Raw genomic sequence first — 19,254 nt, 5'->3', positions numbered from 1 at the left:
AGTGTAGAGTCCTAACCACTGGACCACCAGGGAATTCCCTCTTTGTTTTTCCTTATACTTGACTGACAATTAAAATATTAATGTTCACCATAGCTCTATGTGAAATCAGATTATTTCACCACTGCTTAAATCATGTGATTCTTGTCCAAGTGTTTTTGGTGGCCAAAACAAGTGAGGCAATGGCTTGTTTGAGGCTGAAAAAAGAATCCTAATCCTACCAAACAAAAAGAGGGGAGAAAGTATAAACTGACCTTGACATTTGGATAGTTCTCTGACAAATCTCTGGGAACTGGGAACTTTTGTTTTTGATTTGCATGGCCACCGGAGAGGCAGTTTTAGTAATCAGTGATTTATTACAATGGGCCATTATAGCAACTGGAGGAAAAAGGACTCTAGGTTGAAGTTTACTTTCTTATATACTGAAAATGAGTTTCCTAGCTGGGATTGCTCAATCCCAAGAACAGATTGTGAAACGTTTCCCCGCGTCCCAATAATCTGAAGTGACTCATCAGCTGGCAATATGGACAAACCACCCACAATTCACGTCCATTCAAAACATGATCACCACAAATTCTATTTTCTCTCTATTTGAAGGCTGATGAGAGAATCGAACACCATCTTTGTGGAGAAAAAACGGAGTATAGCTGGGTTTTTTTTGTTTTGTTTTTCGGTTTACTGCAGCACTTTTACTTCCTCACAATGGCACACTGCTGGGGCCTAATATTCTCACATGACAGTAGAAAACCAAAATCTGTTGTTATCTCTTCAAGAATTGAGAATTGTGTGCAAAAACCTTACATAAGTTAAGAGGATGAATACATTTACAGATGTGAATGCAAACTGTTTTCCAACTCAAGGCAAGTAATGACATATGGTGTTCTGGCAGGAAAACTTCGATAAGAAAGGAAAGCAGGTCCTAAGGTTCGGAACTTCTCAACCTGGTAAGACTGGCAAGTTAGTAATTACAACGAGTTAATTTGTATAAATTTCTAACTGGTTCTGAGAAGTTTAAATTTATTTACACCTCATAAGAATCCCACTTGTGGAATTGTGAGGCTTGTGCTCACTTTGGCAGCACATATACTAAAATTGGAATGACACAGAGAAGATTAGCATGGCCCTTGCACAGGATTACATGCAAATTCATGAAACATTCCATATTTTTCAGTTATCGAATTTGTATCTTTGTGTATATGATGTCTTTGCAAAGATTAAATAGTATAAAATATGATGTAAATTGTACCAACTGATATGGAAAGAAACAGTACCAACATTAAACTTTGCAAAATTTTAAAACTTAAAAAAAAAAATCCTGCTGGGACTTCCCTGGTGGTGCAGTGGTTAAGAGTCCGCCTGCCAATGCAGGGGACATGGGTTCGAGCCCTGGTCCGGAAAGATCCCACATGCTGTGGAGCAACTAAACCTGTGTGACGCAGCTCCTGAGCCTGTGCTCTAGAGCCCGTGAGCCACAACTACTGACCCACATGCCGCAACTACTGAAGCCCACGCGCCTAGAGCCCGTGCTCTGCAACAAGAGAAGCCACAGCAACGAGAAGCCTGTGCACCGCAACGAAGAGCAGCCCCCACTCACCACAACTAGAGAAAGCCCTTGTACAGCAACAGAGACACAATGCAGCCATAAATAAGTAAATAAATTAATTTTTTAAAATCCTGGGAATTCCCTGGTGGGTCCAGTTGTTGGGTCTCTGTGCTTCCACTGCAGGGGGCACAGGTTCGATGGCTGGTCTGGAACTAAGATCCTGCATGCCATGACGTGGCCAAATAAATAAATAAAATAAACATAAAATAAAACACAACCTCCTATCAAAACATCACATTAATAAAAAAAATCCTATCAGGCTAATAATTTTTTTTTTTTACAATTTACAAAGGATGAAATCAGGGCACAGAAATTCATCCCCACTAAAAAATGTATAACTTCAACAGGGTTCATCCTATCTGTAAACATCATCACTCAGTTGTTCAAGCCCAAAGCACAGGCATCGTCCCTGATTCTCTCATTTCCTTCTATCCCACATCCAACCCATTATCAAGTTCTTTTAGTTCTGTCTTCCAAAATATTCTGAAAGTGATTACTTTTCACCTCTGCTGCTTCACTTCTAGGCCCAGTTCTAGACAGCTCTCCCATCTGGTCTAGTGAAATAGCCTCCCTACTTGACCCACTGTTTCCACTCTTGTCCCCTCCCTAATGACAGTTTATTCTCTGTTTAGTAGATAGAACGATCTTTTAGAAATATAAGTATGATCATGACACTTCCTAGCTGAAAGTCCTCCAATAGAGTCCCACCCTAGAATAAAACTAAAACTCCTTATAATTCTATACACTATACTCCATTTGGCCACTGCTTACCTCTCCTAACTAGTTTGCTATCATTTTCTATTTAATTCACTTTAACAACAATGTTTTTCTCATTCTTCTTCAAAATTCATTCCTTTCTTAAGGCCTTTGTACCTGTTGTTTCTTTTATCCTGACTGCTTTTCCCTCAGAGCAGCTTTCTTACTACTTCATTGAAGTCTTAGCTCAAGTGCCATCTCCTGAGAGGCCTTCCCTGACCACATTACCTAAAATAAGCCAGCTCTGACCTCTGTTTATTTGGCTTATTTTTTTCCCATACCATTTTACACTCCTTGAATTTCTCTGTTTGTGTGTTTATTTCTGTCTTCCCACCAGAATGCAAGTTCTCTGGCTGAGGACAAGTACATTGGTTGATTTGTTTATTGCTGTATCTCCAGAGCCTAGAACATGCCTGACACTTAGTAGGCATTCAAATATTTATTGAATGATTGAATTTGTGTTTATGATTTTTGTTTCCTTGTTCCTTCCACAACTTTGTAGAGGAATAGTGAAAGAGTTATGGAATTTAACAATGCATGTAAAACAGCTATTTAAACTGAAAAACCTTATACAAATGCTGGTTATCCCGCTTGTGAGTATTACCTATTGGTCTCCTCTGGATTTTCTCTTTATTCCTGCTCTGGGTCAGGGACAACATGAGAGTAATAATTATTTAATTCAAGTAAGTCTGAATTTTGAAATATCTGTTGTGTTCAGGGTAGTTAGGTATAAAGGGGGATTCAACAACATGAAAGCCTTAGTCTATTAATGTCTAGGAGGAGTTTAACTTTCTAGTGGGAGAAAATGAGACATGTATTAGAGAAATAACCAAAAAACATTTCAAAGACAACAAGGAAGTAAGCCAGTGAAAGCAATAAGAACAAAGGGAATTCAAAATACTGGAAAGATTCTTTCATTACTGGGTTTAATGTAGTAAGCAAATCTTAAAAGGACGACAGTGCTGGGAATTTGTGTAGTGAAAGAACATGAATGTCCAAACATTAGCCTGATAAATATTACTTTGGGTGTCCTTTTTATTGGCACTAATTGAGCATCACAAGCAAATGGGTGGTTTCTTGGCTATATCTATATCTATATCATCATCCGTCTGTCCAGCACCTGATTAACTGCATATTTCTGGTGAGGTATTTTCTCTACTAAACTTTTCCCTCCTTCACAGTGCTAAAACCTTTTAAAAGTTTTTACTGCTGTATCAGCCACTTTGTTACAAACCCCATGCCTATTAATAAGCCATATTTTCATGGGATTGTCAAGAGTATTAAATTTGATAGTACTTATGAAGTGCTTAAGTCTATGTTGAGCGTTCCTTCGATAGAACAATAAATATTATTATATAAGAAATGTAACCGACGGAATGACACCAGGGCGATCTCAATATGTTCCTTACGGGAAGTGTAAACAGTTAGGAAGGAGTCAGGTGTGGTCCACAAACCCATGTCAAATTGAAAACAATACAAGCCGTACCGGTCATTCAGATCACCACCCTGGCTGCAGGGCAGCCCATCAGCGTCAGCCAGCCTAAGCTCCCGGAAGGTAAACACATTGAAAAGGGCGGGGCAGAAGGCGCGTTCGGGATGGTTGACTGGCCAGCTAAAAGTGATTGGCAGCTGCCATGTCCACGTGCGTTGAGCTTCGAACCAGCTGTCGCGAGAATTCGATGTAAACAGACCGGTCCCCGTGAGGTACGACTCCCAGCCTGAGACACCCAAGTGACGTGCACAGGCTTCTGCGGCATGATGCTTTTTGACAAGGCCACGAAGGTGCTGTGTCCAAAGGAAAACAGACATGTTTGTAACTCCTCCCTACCTGCCTGCGTTCGCAACCGAACCTTACACCCCGGCTTCACCCGAACTCACATACTGTTGTGTTTTCCCTCGAGCCCCAGCGGATTGGATCACTTCAGGAGGCGGGTCCGCCTCTTTGCTACTTGCTGGTTGGCGAAGCTGACCTCTAAGGGCGGTGCCCAGCTGCGGCCAGTTTGCTTCTGGGATTGGCTAGAAAGGTAGTTCCGCTGAGGCGTGGTAGGAAGTGGTAACCGTCAATCACGAGGGGAGACTCCAAACAGTGAGTCTTGAGCTGGAGAGCAGCGTTTACCGGCGGCGCGGCCGGTGAGAGGGCTGGCGGTGCTGCGGCTTCGAGGAGGCTTGGCGAGGACGTGGGACGAGCAGCGTGAGGGGAGAGGGCTTGGCTGGTAGGAATTCGACGAGGTAGAGCTGTGGAAATCGGAGGGGGAGGGGAGGAAGGGCAAGGGGCCAGAGGGCGGCCGGGGACAGCGGTGGCTCAGCGTTGGAGGTGAAATGGGTAACGCCGTGCTGATGTCTTTCAGGAGAGTGCGGCCTGAGGGGCTGGCGAGGGTCGTCCTCAGGAGACAGGGCCCTTAAAGACAGTTCTTGGGAGCCTGTGTTTCGAGAAATAAAGGGTGGAATGGAAATGAGAGGGCTCAGGGGCTGGAGGTGAAGATACCCACTGAGGAAGGGGTACCTGGGCTAGTTGGGGCACAGGGTGTTTTGGTTGTAGCAGATGGGACTCATCAGTTTGCGAGTTTTCAAGTAAGGTGATAGAATGCTCCCTGCTTAGAGGAGATGCTTTTAAGGGCTTTCAAGATTAGTTCCAGGCTGTGGGCTTTCCTGAGCCGTGTAAGAGATCTTTAATATTGCTGTCTCTTTTAACCTTAACCACATACAGTCCATGCTTTGAAAACCTCCCCAGTGATTCAGATGCTTATTAGACATTCAAGGATCAGGATTCAGTGATGAGACTGGAAGGGCTTCTAATGTCATATATGTTTTTATTACTTATTTAGACTATGGTGATTAGGTTACAATAGCAGAGGTTACAAATATGATTACAAATGAGGTTACAAATATGATTTTGATAGTCTTGTTAAATTGTGACTGCAGTCTTTTTAAAATATATATATATATATTTGACATATAAATTACATGAGTTTCAGGTGTACAACATAATGATTCGATATTTGTATACACTGCAAAATATCACCACAATAAGACTAGTTAACATCCATCAGGATACGTAGGCCATTTTACTCCTATTTTCCCAACACTCTTAGTTGGAAGGTAGTACCTCACTGTTCCATTTGGTCTTAAAATATTATACCATGTATATTTTTATTATCTCAATATAAGATTTCAGTAAATTCTTTAATTTTGGCTCGCAAAGTTAGCATATTTGTTTTTATAAAGTGATCCTGTGCTAGACTTTCCATCCCTTCCTAGTTTATGTTAATAGTAGATCAGGGACTTCCTTGGTGGTGCAGTGGTTAAGAATCCACCTGCCAATGCAGGGGACACAGGTTCGAGCCCTGGTCCGGGAAGATCCCACATGCCGCGGAGCAACTAAGCCCGTGCTGCACAACTACTGAGCCTATGTTCTAGATCCCTCAAGCCACAACTACTGAGCCCGTGTGCCACAACTACTGAAGCCCACGCACCTAGAGCCCGTGCTCTGCGACATGGAGAAGAGAAGCCACCGCAATGAGAGGCCTGTGCACCGTAGTGAAGAGTAGCCCCTGCTCGCCACAACTAGAGAAAGCCCGAGTGCAGCAGCGAAGACCCAACACAGCCAAAAATAAACAAACAAACAAAAACAATAAAAAAGCAGTAGGTCAGAGGGTCCTGCAAGGGTCTTAACTAGTTTTGTGGTTCTGAGCCTTGGTCCAAATAAGAAAACCTCATAGTAGTTTGAAAAATCTTTTATTTACTTCTTCCTCTTCTGCACTCCCCTCTTTTAGGTGTAATAGGAATTGCTGGGAAATTTTCCTACATTTTAGGACCTAACATTTAGGTATTTGTGACAAGGGATCTCTAGTGAGCAACCATGTATCTTTCTCCCGACCCCCAACAATAATGATCCATTATTTTCTGTCTTTTTGTTCTGGAAACAGGTTTTGTGAATGAAGCAATGGCTACAGATTCCCCCAGAAGACCCAGTCGTTGTACTGGTGGAGTCGTGGTTCGCCCTCAGGCTGTCACGTAAGCAAATTTCAGATAAGCCTGATAGGTAAAGGAAAGATTACTCAGAATAGTAACTAACATTTAGGTTTCCTTTCTAAGCAGTACTTACTTTTGTAAAATCTGTTTAATTTTGGCTTTACACGATGATAAACATCGTTGCCAAGGCCAAATAAAAGCAGTAATTGGAGGGTCAGTTTGATGTATTTAGCACATTTATATAGAGTACTTGAAAAGCACTGTATTTTGTCCTTGAGTACTGCTTTTTCAAACCTCAGGTTTAACAATTAGTGTCATTAAATCAGTTTAGTGGATCAAGACCATTATTCAAAAAATGAAATAGAATATAGTAGAAAATATAGTTGGGAGTTAGTATTGTGTTCTGACACGCACATAGATAATATGCATTCATATGTATGTATATGTTTTCTGGATTGTGATGTATCACTCTAGGTCTCAGTCAGAAAGTTTCAAAGTGAATGTCGTAAAGAGTACATTTCTATATTTTAAGCATTTTTTTGACAAAGCATGGCTATACTTTGCAGTAGCTTATAATCTAATGTAGTTTTTTTTTCTTTTTTTCTTTGGCTGCGTCGGGTCTTAATTGCGGCACATGGGATCTTTGTTGTGGTGTGGGGGCTTCTCTCTAGTTGTGGCTTGTGGGCTCTAGAGTGCACACGGGCTTAGTTGTCCCACGGCATGTGGGATCTCAGTTCCCTGACCAGGGATCGAACTGGCGTCTCCTGCATTGGAAGGCGGATTCTTAACCACTGGACCGCCAGGGAAGTCCCTAATGTAGTTTTAAGCTGTGTATACTTGCAAGCACTCTAATGAATAAAAAAGTTGCCAGCAAAACAGCATGGGAATTTAGAGGGAATATTTTGTGTTTTTAAATTATTTATTTATTTAAAAATTCTATTTATTTATGGCTGCGTTGGGTCATCTTTGCTATGTGCAGGCTTTCTCTAGTTGTGGTGAGCGGGAGCTACTCTTCGTTGCGGTGCGCGGGCTTCTCATTGTGTGGCTTCTCTGTTGCGGAGCATGGGCTCTAGGCACGCGGGCTTCAGTAGTTGTGGCACGTGGGCTCGGTAGTTGTGGTTCACGGGCTTAGTTGCTCCATGGCATGTGGGATTTTTCTGGACCAGTGCTCAAACCCATGTCCCCTGCATTGGCAGGCGGATTCTTAACCACTGCGCCACCAGGGAAGTCCTTATTATTTTTTTAAAATTTTGATTGGAGGGAATATTTTAGTGGGAGTATTTTAGATCTGAAAAGGTTTCATTAAGAAGCTAACATTTGGACTTCCCTGGTGGCGCAGTGGTTAAGAATCCGCCTGCCAACGCAGGGGACATGGGTTCGAACCCTGGTCCGGGAAGGTCCCACATGCTGTGGAGCAACTAAGCCCGTTCGCCACAGCTACTGAGCCTGCGCTCCAGAGCCTGTGAGCCACATATATTGAAGTCTGCGTGCCTAGAGCCCGTGCTCCGCAACAAGAGAAGCCACCACAACGAGAAGCCCACGCACCACAGCGAAGAGTAGCCCCCGCTCACCGCAACTAGAGAAAGCCTGCACACAGCAACAAAGACCCAATGAAGCCAAAAATAAATAAATAAATTTTGAAAAAGCTGACATTTATCGTGTAATTTAACGGCTGAATACAATTTGGGCAATTAGAATCAAGGGCACATTTTCGGCAAAGGCAATGGAGTAAGCAGAGGTGGGAAAGGCAAGCTATTTTCATAAATGGAATCTAGGGAAGTTGACCTATTTAAAGGAGGTTGGGGTGGACAATTAAGACCCTTGAATACCTGGCTAAGGAGATAAAGTTTGCTTTCTGTCTTTCAAAGTGTTAATAAGGGAATTGTAGCATTTTGAATTATTTCCCTTGAGCAGTTTAGCATGTTACATAAAATTGCCTTCTCAGACTAACAAAAAATATATGTATAGTATGATATTTCACCATTATACTTGCTTTTTTTTCCCTCCTGCATTTCCCAGGGCTATATATTTCTTTGCTAACTGTGGACCATGGCAACTGGCTAAGCATATTATTAGCTATGAGTTAGGTACTGTTGTAATCTTCATTTTACAGATGAGGAAACCAAAGCAGAGAGAGAAAAGTTTTCCTTGGTAACATCCAAGAAGGGAAACCTGGATCAAACCCAGGCAGTTTGTCTTCAGAGTCTGTGTGCTTATGCACTATTCTATGCTGCCTCACCATATGGTATTCCACATATATTGCTTTTTGTTACGCAATACATAATTTTAGTGTTTTTTGAAGTTCTTTATTCAGTATTCTTTTAACAATAATGCTTGAGCATCTACTCTGTGGCTAAGTACTGGCTTATAGATTCTGGAGATATAAGGTAAATATGAGAGATGGATTCCTTTCTGTAATAGAGTTTGCATTCTAGTGGAGGACACAGTAAGTAATTACAGGCTCTGATCAGTGCCCAGTGTGCTATGTTAGAGAACAGCATTAGGGAGTATGATTTAAGGCTGTCAGGGAAGGCCTCTCTGAGGAGGTAACACTTAGGCTGGAGATCTAAAAGGCAGGGAAGAATTTGCGAAGGGATCCATGCAGAAAAAAAGCTGGTGTAAAGGTCTTGATTCAAAGAAGAGCTTGGTGTAGTCTAAGAATTGAAGTTGCATGTGACTGAAGCAGAGTAAGTTACAAGAGTGGGAGAAAAGTGAGGTTGGAGAGGTAGGCCTAATCAAAAATTTTTTTTAAGGCCTACTCAGTTTTTGTAGGTATCTAAGGCATATTGCCTTTTTAAAAAATAGGATTTAGGGTAACTCACAGTATTTTCTTCAAATGTAATTTTTCACATTTCTCTGAAATGAATTTGATTTGGTATATATTTTGAAGAAAAATTTTTTTCCTCCATTTGCTGATCTCCATATATTTCCCATTTAAAATATCTTAGTGTCCTTAATAGTTCTTCACCTTTATGCATTTTGATATTTTCCCATACCTTATCCACACCAAAAGTTCTGTGAGGACTGTTTAATAACTCCTTCTAATGCCTGCATCTGCAGCAAAATATAGATTCATTTTGCTAGATACAGGTAAGGGACTAGGTTCTTAACCAGTTTAAAGAGAAGGTCACTAAATACTGAGTCATCAGCAACAGTTTTTCTTGCTCTAACTAGGGCATTCTTCTGCTCTGACTCAAGAGGACGGTCTTGCTTTAGCCAAGTCTTCTGTCAGCACTCTTTCAAATATGAGTTAAAAGTTCTATCTGTATCAAAATAAGAGAGCGTGCGGCTTAAAAAAGAATCAATTATTGCTATTTGCAGCAACATGGATGGACCTAGAGATTATCATACTGAGTGAAGTAAGCCAGGCAGAGAAAGACAAATGTCATATGATATCACTTATACGTGGAATCTAAAGAATAATACAAATGAACTTTTATATTTCAAAACAGAAACAGAGTCACAGACATGGAAAACAAACTTACGGTTACCAAAGAGGAGAGAGAGAGAGAGGGATAAATTAGGAGTATGGTATTAACAGATACACACTGCTATATATAAAATACATAAACAACATGGATTTACTGTATAGCACAGGGAACTATATTTAATATCTGGTAATAACCTATAATGGAAAAGAATCGAAAAAATGTATAACTGAATTACTTTGCTGTACACCTGAAAATAACACAATAATGGAAATCAACTGTACTTCAATTTAAAAAAATAGAGCATGACTTTTTATTTGTTTTTATTTTACTTTTAAAAATTTAAATTTATTTTTGGCTGCGTTGGGTCTTCATTGCTGTGCGCGGGCTTTTCTCTAGTTGCAGCGAGTGGAGAATACTCTTCGTTGCGGTGCACGTGCTTCTCATTGCAGTGGCTTCTCTGGTTTTGGAGCACGGGCTCTAGGCGTGCAGGCTTCAGTAGTTGTGGCTCGTGGGCTGTAGAGCGCAGACTCAGTAGTTTTGGCGCACAGGCTTAGTTGCTCCGCGGCATGTGGGATCTTCCCAGACCAGGGCTCAAACCCGTGTCCCCTGCATTGGCAGGCGGATTCTTAACCACTGTGCCACCAGGGAAGTCCCTAAAAAAAAAATGGAGCATGACTTTTAAGAAGAGATAATGTTTGGGAATTCCTTGGCAGTCCAGTCCCTGGCTGGGGAACTAAGATCCCACGAGCCCCATGGTGCGGCCAAAAAAAAAAAAAAAAAACAGAAAAGAAAAGATAAAGTTAAAAAATTTTAAAATCTCATTTGCATTTAATAACATATATAAAGAAATTAAGAAAGCAGGTTAGCAGAATTATCAGACGATGAGAGTTGTTTCTTTTTTTTAGTATTATGAATAACTTTATTAAGGCTTGTAGAAAGAGCTTTTCCATGTTTCATATTAAGCTGTCATGATAAATTTTATCCATTTCACCCTTTTTCAGGGAGCAGTCCTACATGGAAAGTGTCGTGACTTTTCTGCAGGATGTTGTGCCCCAGGTAAGTGTCTGTGTGGTTTCAGAAATAGTAGGCTTTACTGTTGGCCAGGGAAGCTCTGAAATATTCTGTTCCCTAAACTTGACACCAGTATCGCCAACTTTAGACTTTTGATGTTTTAGCATCCCAAGCGTTGGTAGGGTAGAACCATACTTGCTGTTATTATTAGATGTGCCTTAGTTTTGTGCTGACGGTGGCATAATTATTATTCCTTAGCCCTTGCTTTACTAAGAGTAATCAAGGTGCGATATTAGCTGAGAGATGGGGCTTGGAACTGCCTATTTGGGTTCTCTTTCCAAAATCTTTCTCTTGTCCTAGTTAAATGTTGCCTGTTGGAAGTGAAATAAGCAATATATGCTTTGCATCTGGTTAACTAGATACTATATTAACTAAATACTACACTGAGGTCAAATCTATATCACTTTCCCATTGAGCAGTAGTTTTATGCCAATTATAGCTTGCCTTGTTACTCTAACTTATAAGAGAGTAAGCCCTTTACCGTTCCCTCTATGTAAATGTGAGAATAAAGAATGAGAGGAACCCTCCTGGGATCACCTCTAGTGCACCGTCTCTCAGACTTAAATTAACATAGGTGTCGCTTGGCACACTTGTTAAAAATAATAATTTCCAGGCCCATCTCCCAGTGAGTTTGACTCAGGGGAATTAAGGTGGCATCCAATAACTTGTGTCTCTAGGAAGAATCTCAGGTGATTCTTGTGAAACAGTATCTTTGGGAAACACTGTTTAGTGGAACTACTGAAGGAAAAGGTTTCTGTGTTTTCTCCTGTGATGATGTCAGTGTTCAGACTGCTGTGGTATCTGTAATTGCACTGTTCAAAAAGAACATTCAGGGCTTCCCTGGTGGCGCAGCGGTTGAGAGTCCGCCTGCCGGTGCAGGGGACACGGGTTCGTGTCCCGGTCTGGGAAGATCCCACATGCCGCCGAGCGGCTGGGCCCGTGAGCCATGGCCGCTGAGCCTGCGCATCCGGAGCTTGTGCTCCGCAACGGGAGAGGCCACAACAGTGAGAGGCCCGCGTACCGCAAAAAAAAAAAAAAAAAGAAAAAAAAGAACATTCATAGATCCAGTGTCCCAGCTTTATGAGAAGGTCCTACCTAGAAAAGTCTAAAATCCAGATTTCAGTTGTATTAATAAATTGTATTCATCAAATAAGGGAAAGTATCAAGGCATGTTTGGTATTCCTTTATTATGTTCGGTCAACTTTAATGAAAATAGGCCACAATGACAAGGTCTGTGGGGCATGTAAGGAAAAATAAATGCTTTCTTTTCTTGAGGAACTTGGTTAAGAAGGGAAGTCAAATGACTTGAAGCAGTCAGAGGTAATAGCAACATATCACTAAGTGTTGCACATGATAGTACAGACTGAATATGTAATTGCTAAGGGAATGCATAGCAAAGAAAGCGTGAAGGAGTCAAGTTCCGAAGGACATTGGAAGTAGCGTTAGTTGAAATGAATGGCAAGGTTGGGAATCTGATGGTAAAGGAAACTGCCCAACTGGATATGGTAGGCATATCCATATGTGGCTGTGGAGAATCTTGTACTCTGTACAGTACAGACTTAGAGAACAATCAGGGGCCGAAATCCAACTTGGTCTTCTACAAACTGCACCTTTCTCTTAAGCCCTGAGCCCTGACGTGAGGCTAGTTCCAAGGAAGAGGCATTTAAAAATATTGGTAATTTGCCTGCTATAGAGTGCCCCTTTATCAGATTTTTACAAAGGCACCTTTTGTGCTAGTGGAAACCCTGCGTAGCAAGCAGTTTTTGTTGGCTGGAGGAGAGAGGCTGCGGTCAGAGGCTTTGAGGGAATAGTTGGAGAGTTTGCTAGAGAAACAAGAATACTGGGTTGAGCAATAGATTGAAAATAGGGGGCTGCTAAAACTGATAGGGTAAAAATGCCAGAAGGTAGAAGGTTAACTTAGTTTTTATGAGGATTATACATTAGAAAGGGGATAATCTATGCAGTTGACTGTGAAGACTGGGATCAGAGTTAAGTCACTTCAGAAGTAAAGTTGTAGTCCCGGATCTAAGAATTAGAATATTCATTTAAGAAATTTATGTTAGGTAAGTCATTCTAGTGACTGTGGAAAGAAAGCAAAAATTCAGGCACTACTGGTCAGGTGCTGTCTTAAGTTGGGGAATACTCAGTGCCTGTCCTTAAGGCTTCATGGTCTAGTGTAGCCATCAGGCAGACTCTGTAAAGGGCCAGAGAAGCTTTGCAATTCATACAATGTTATTTTTTGCTTTTTAATTTTTTTTTTTTTTTTGGTATGCAGGCCTCTCACTGTTGTGGCCTGTACCGTTGCGGAGCACAGGCTCCGGATGCGCAGGCTGAGCGGCCATGGCTCACGGGCCTAGCCGCTTCGCAGCATGTGGGATCTTCCCGGACCGGGTCACGAACCTGTGTCCCCTGCAGTGGCAGGCGGATTCTCAACCACTGCGCCACCAAGGAAGCCCTGCTTTTTAATTTTTATTTTTGGCTGCGTGGGGTCTTTGTTGCTGTGCGCGGGCTTTATTTGCAGCAAGCAGGGGCTACTCTTTGTTGCAGTGCGCGGGCTTCTTATTGCAGTGGCTTCTCTTGTTGTGGAGCATGGGCTCTAGGCACGCAGGCTTCAGTAGTTGTGGCACGCGGGCTCAGTAGTTGTGGCTCGTGGGCTCCGGAGTTTAGGCTCAGTAGTTGTGGCTCACGGGCTTAGTTGTTCCGTGGCATGTGGAATCTTCCTGGACCAGGGCTTGAACCTGTGTCCCCTGCATTGGCAGGCAGATTCTTAACCACGGCGCCACCAGGGAAGTCCCTCATACAATGTTTGTTATAACTACGCAGCACTGCTTTTTATGTAAAAGAAAGGGTGTGGCTGTGTTAAAATGAAACTTTATTTATGAACACAGGTCGTGGCCAGATTTGGTGACCCATGGTCTCCTTTTTTCCACATTTAATCTGTAATCCCCCATTGGCAATTTGTGGTGATACATTTGGAAAATGATATATTTTTGCTGATGTTATGTTCCAACTCCTGCCCTATTCTGGGAATTATCAAATTCATGGAGCTTAGAAATTATTCTCTGGGTCTCCAGATATGCCTAAAAGGGAGAAAATGTGTTGTTAGACTGGTATCAGCTTCTTCAGCTGTCATAAATAGAGTGAGTTCCTACTGTGTCATTGACGCAGATGTCATTGACAGCTGGTAGAAGCCCTAACTGTGCCGTTTGATATAATAGTTGTACTTCTGAAAATTTATTTAAAAAAAATTCAGCAAATAAAAAAATTAAAGCTCAGAACTTTTCATTTCAGTGAGAAATTTTGACATGTTTCAGTGTGAAAAATTGTAGCCTGCCCAAATGTCAGTAGCAGTCAAGCAAATTGTGATATGTTGCCCCTATAGAATAATTTGCTGTGATTAAAAATTATACTTTTGACAAATAGCACACAATGGAAGTTACTTTCTCTCCAGTGAAAAAATAAAACACAACATATCTATAGTGATTGTTGCTGTGTTTTTTAAAATTGAACAATAACTTTGTGCTTATGAACGTGTATATGCGTTAGAAACCGGATAAGAAATAAAAGGAGAAATAAATCCTGTACTCAGTAATGGGGTGAAAGTTTTCAACCATAAATAAGAGAGCTAGAGCAGTTGGATTTTGGTTGGAGAAGGAGGGCTAAAAATCAGTGCTGGGGGGAGAAATAACAAACTTTTGTGTGGCAGCGCACTGCCCTCCAGTAAGATAGCAAATAAACCTGGATGGGCACTGGGTGAGTCTGTGCTTCACTGACAGTAAAATACCTAAACATGAGCAAAGGATATCATAGAAAGCTGAGAGGCAAAATGACATGCTGTCATATGCCTTCTTGATGCCAGTCTGCAGGAAGGCACACAAGAAGCAACCCTCTTCAGTCAACTTCACAGAATTTTTAAAAAAATGCTTAGTAAAGAGCACTGTGTCTGCTAAGGAGAGAGGAAAACTTGAAGACATAGCAAAAGTATGCAGGCCTCATTATGAAAGTTTTGTTTCCCCCTGAAGGGGAAAGAAAAAAGTTTAAGAATCTCAATTCACTGAAAGGCCTCTTTTAACCTTGTTTCGTGCTGCATATCGGCCAGAAATCAAAGGAGAGCACCGTGCAAATGTTGCAGAGGAATTGGGAGAATGTCGAGTAATGCAGGTGATTAGCAGCCTTGTAATAAATCTGCTAAATGGAAGAAGATATTGTATATGTTATAGCTTTACCAGATTAAGGGAGAGCCTGACATAGGAAAAAAGAGGTGGTCCTAAATGAATGTGGTATCCTGGATTGGGTCCTGTAGCAGAGAAAGGACATGAGTGGAAAAACTGCTGAAATCCAAATAAAGTCTGGGGCTTTAATTAGTGGTAATGCACTGGCGTTAGTCTCATAGCTTTGGCAAATGTACCATGGTAGCGTAAGATTTGGTTAGGTTAGATTGTTAACAGTAGGGGAAACTGGCTGAGGAGTATATGAGAATTCTGTACTGTTTAGTAATCTAAAATTATTCCCAAAGAAGAAGTTTATATTAAAAAGGAGAATTTTCAAGAATGAAGAGAGCAAGACCAAGGGAGAAGAGGAAGAAGTTGAGGATGAGATGGTTGAAGATAAAGTAGATGAATTAGTTGGTTCTAGTGCAGGTTTTCCTTTTCTCCAAAGGAATTAACTGCCCTATACACAACTTGTTTTCTTAAACAATTGAAATCATAAGGATGTGTAAGATAACTTTTTTTTTCTTTTTGCATAGTACACCTACTATTAGAGTAACCCTGTCTTTTAGTAATATTTTCAATGGCCATTAACCTTGTGCGGTAGAGGAAAAGGGCTGTAAAACTGCATGGAAATTTAAAGCAAGTTGTGTATAACACAGATTATATATGGAATAGTGGTTTTTGAATGCTTTTGATCCAGCTTATATTAAATAATTGTTCTGTGAACTGAAGACCACTTTATAACTGAAAACGTTGCAGCTTTTTGTTGACGTTCTAAGTGCTTGCAAGTGTATACAGTCTAGAAAATCTAGACAATTTTAAATAAAAACATTTGATTTGAGGAGAGATGACTCCCTTTGAATATTGATGGGTACCGTTGATACTTTTCCTGTGACTTCACAGCAGTTCATGCTTATCTTTGTGACCCTTGCAGGCTTGCAAGAAAGCTAATAGTTTGGGTCCAGAGGCCAGATAAGAGACTGAAAAGTAATACGTTTTTTTCTACCCCCCAACCCTGGCCATGCCCTCCACCTGGAACTGGTGGTTAGCAGAAAGTAATGCTCTTGACAATTCTAGGTAGAGTGTAATTGCCTGATCATAAACACCTGGGAACTAAATTGATCCCTGTGGTAGTTTGGTGTATTTCTTCAGTTTTATTTGTTGACCAGTATAGGAGATTAGTTTTTTGAGTACCTTTGAATTAGAGTGATGCTTCCTAGTAGACTATGATTATTGTATTTTAGGTTTCTGTAATTCTTAGGCTAAAAACCCTTTTCTGACCAAGCTTATCAGACTCCTGGGTAAGTTTCTTTAAAAATAAAAATATTACAAAATGTGCTAGTTCTCAAGATGTAGGATTGGTGAGGTTGGAGGGGGATAGTGTTGGCCTTATTTAAGTTACTTTTTGTTTTGAACATCAGTTAATATTTGAACTGTAAAACATTTTCATTCAAGTGTTTCTGTTTACTATGCAGGCTTACAGTGGAACACCTCTAACAGAAGAAAAGGAGAAAATAGTCTGGGTCAGATTTGAAAATGCAGATTTAAATGGTATGGTTTTAACTTTTGGGGGGCATATGAATTAAATGTTTGTTTGAGGTTTACCTGATTCCAAAAAAAGAACGCTTACTTTTCGTCAGATTACTTTTTCTTTAAGTGACTTTTTAAGTTTTCAAAATAAATTTATTTTTAATTTAAAATGTAACATATTCAACTACAGAAACTTGATTAGAACTAATATTGTATTGTACAAGTCTTAGAGTCACTGTAACATGTAGTGCCTAGCCTTAAACTTCAAGTCCAAGTGAGATAACAATTTCTTAGAAAAGAAGTTTTTGTAATTCCAGTTTGGTTACTTGTATAGGATTTATAACTGCAAAATAATCATTAGTGTTGAACTTTTTAGACTTTAAAATTATTTTTCTGAGCAGAATGTGTGCCAGTTCAAGGCCTGTTTGTTCTCAGATACCTTCCATTTCATTGCTCCTTCCTGCTCCCTCTTGCAAGGGGGCTGCTTCTTGTCTGTTTCCCAGGCTGCCATGTCTGTTTTCCTCTGGCAGGGTTTGGGAGGCACTGGTGGGTAATTGAAAGGGAGGATGGGAGAAAGGGAAGAGTATTATTCCCTCTCCCTCTCTGTCAGCAGCTGCATTTCCTCTGTGGTTTTCACTTCACCTCGGCAGCTCCACTGGGGTTCCAGTTTCTGCCAGGTGACTCTAGCGCCCTGCCCTCCTCCCGGTCTCCCTAGTGTAGGGGTGGTAATGGCTTCCTGCCATTGCTAATCCAGTAGGTTGCCTCACAGTTCCTTTTTTGGCTTCTTAGCAATTCTGTAATCTGTGTAACGAGTTGTCTGTATTAAATTCCCAATTATGAATACACTGAGTTGTTTTCACTTGGACCTTGATGGATACCATACTCTTGAGTCTTAGTCTCCTCTGAGACTTTTAAAATACCATATTTTCCTTTCCTGGACCGTAAAGCTACGGTCCAGGATGCGGGAGGCTGTGTCACTTCTGCAAATAGGTTTCTTTTGAATTTTGGATTCTCTGTCAGCTGGTTTGTTTAAATGACAACTTGTGCCCTCTGTGGAGAATAACACATTCATTTGTATAGGTGATTATTTATGATATATAAACTTTTCCTACACTATTTCTCTTTGAAAGCTTATTCTATTTAAAATTTCCTTTCTTTTTATGACTGTTGAATTTCCTTGTTTACTAGTATATTCTTCTTTTCTTTCTTCCTTTTCCTTCTTTATTAATAACTATTTAAGTGTCGGTCATCTTTTGTTTTCTATCACCGTTTCCTCATAATTCATACTCTTTTCCCTCCTGGAAGTATATTTGCTTTGTGGATGTTAGAATGTATTAGAGGACTTTCTTGATTTAATAACAAAGAAAATGTGGTCATGGTCTTGAAAATATTAGCCAGATAATAGCAAAAACTTGTACAGCGTATGCAAAATGCTAAAAATAATTTAAAAATCACAAAATTGGGGAATTTCCTGGCAGTCCAGTGGTTAGGACTTCACACTCTCACTGCTGAGGGCCTGGGTTCAATCCCTGGTTAGGGAACTAAAATCCCATAAGCCATGCAGCGTGGCCAAAAAAAAAAAAACAACCACAAAGTTATCTTTAAAAAAAGTCATCAAAATAATCTTTAGGCAAGGTTTTTTTTGTTTTGTTTTGTTTTTAAACAACAAATAAGAATTGCTGGTGTAATAATGCTCTATAAAGCATTTGCTTTATTGAAGTAAAATGCATCTGCATCTGGAAATGTAGATGGAAACTGCTTATTTGGTACTTTGTGTTCTGTTGAACTTATAATGGTTGTCCTTAATTTAGTATCCCATATCCCCGTTGACTTATTAAACCTTTAAGTTTATACGTCTTCCTGTTAAATACTTTAGCACATTCACTTGTCCTTTGGTCTCTCCTTTCTATATCATATTGATAGTGTATGAAATTTTGTCCTGGTTTTTCAAGGATATACTTTTTATTATCTCTAGCCCTAGGGGGTGTGTGTGCATGTGTGCACATGTATGTGTATGGTTGTGTTTGTTTTAAGGCAGTAGTAAATATTACCAAGATATTTGATCCTCCTTAACTGCCCCAATCTCTCATAACATTTCCTTTTTTTTTTGGTCATGCGGTGTGGCATGTGGGATCTTGGTTCCCCGACCAGGGATCGAACCTGTGCCCCCTGCGTTGGGAGCATCGAGTCTTAACCATTGGACCTCCAGGGAAGTCCCTCTTAGAACATTTCTTGAATTTGTCTTTTATTTGTGTTCTTTCTTCAGGAATGTTTTATTTAGGTGTTTGTGTGGCAGACCTTTGGAGATATTTATAATTGAAAGAAAATTTGGCTGTGGGAAAGAAAAAGTAGGGTTCATTGGCTGCAAGTCCAACATCTCCTTGAATAAAGCTAACAAGGACTAACTTTTCCATTGCATTAGAGATTCTTGATCAGCCAGTCTGCCCTTCCCTGGTTGTGCCTGCTGCAGCTGGGATGCAATTCCTTGTTCATTGCCTTTGTCTTTCATGATATCCTAAGGGAGACAGTGGAGGGGATTCTTCTGATTGCAGCCATATTAGCTTAGCAGGCTGCTTCTTTGTAGAGCAGTTATGGGTACCCAGAGATTGTATTAGGTATTTAGGCTTCTCTTTGCTAGACTGGGAGTTTTTCTGGCAAAACAATTTAGAAGTCTTCTACCTGT

General features: G+C 40.6%; 1 protein-coding gene and 1 non-coding gene across 10 annotated transcripts in view; both read left to right on the top strand.

The window, feature by feature from the left end:
• Window positions 1–1,059: 1,059 nt before the first annotated feature.
• LOC113609801 (U6 spliceosomal RNA) lies at window positions 1,060–1,165 on the top strand. Its single transcript, XR_003428799.1, has one exon. It is a non-coding gene; the product is annotated as a U6 spliceosomal RNA (small nuclear RNA).
• Window positions 1,166–4,420: 3,255 nt separating this feature from the next.
• The window catches only part of BCAS3 (BCAS3 microtubule associated cell migration factor), a 574,202-nt gene continuing 559,368 nt past the window's right edge, over window positions 4,421–19,254 (top strand). For 4 of the 9 annotated variants that reach the window (XR_003428780.1, XM_027087291.1, XM_027087297.1 and 1 more), the window contains exons 1-4: window positions 4,423–4,569; window positions 6,283–6,370; window positions 10,761–10,815; window positions 16,517–16,592. Coding sequence is in view for 8 of the 9 variants with exons in the window: in XM_027087291.1 (XP_026943092.1) it covers window positions 6,300–6,370; window positions 10,761–10,815; window positions 16,517–16,592 (202 nt within the window). In the remaining variant the exon portion in view is untranslated. Of the gene's footprint in view, window positions 4,586–6,282; window positions 6,371–10,760; window positions 10,816–16,516; window positions 16,593–19,254 lie in introns of all 9 variants that reach the window. The other 5 variants (XM_027087294.1, XM_027087295.1, XM_027087296.1 and 2 more) reach the window with 3 other exon arrangements.

The sequence above is a fragment of the Aethalodelphis obliquidens genome, unplaced genomic scaffold (assembly GCF_003676395.1).
Source record: "Aethalodelphis obliquidens isolate GAN/ISIS:26980383/991018 unplaced genomic scaffold, ASM367639v1 scaffold58, whole genome shotgun sequence".
NCBI classification, from domain to species: Eukaryota; Metazoa; Chordata; class Mammalia; order Artiodactyla; family Delphinidae; genus Aethalodelphis; species Aethalodelphis obliquidens.
Note: the sequence above shows the minus strand (reverse complement) of the source record. Positions and strands in the feature narration are given on the sequence as shown.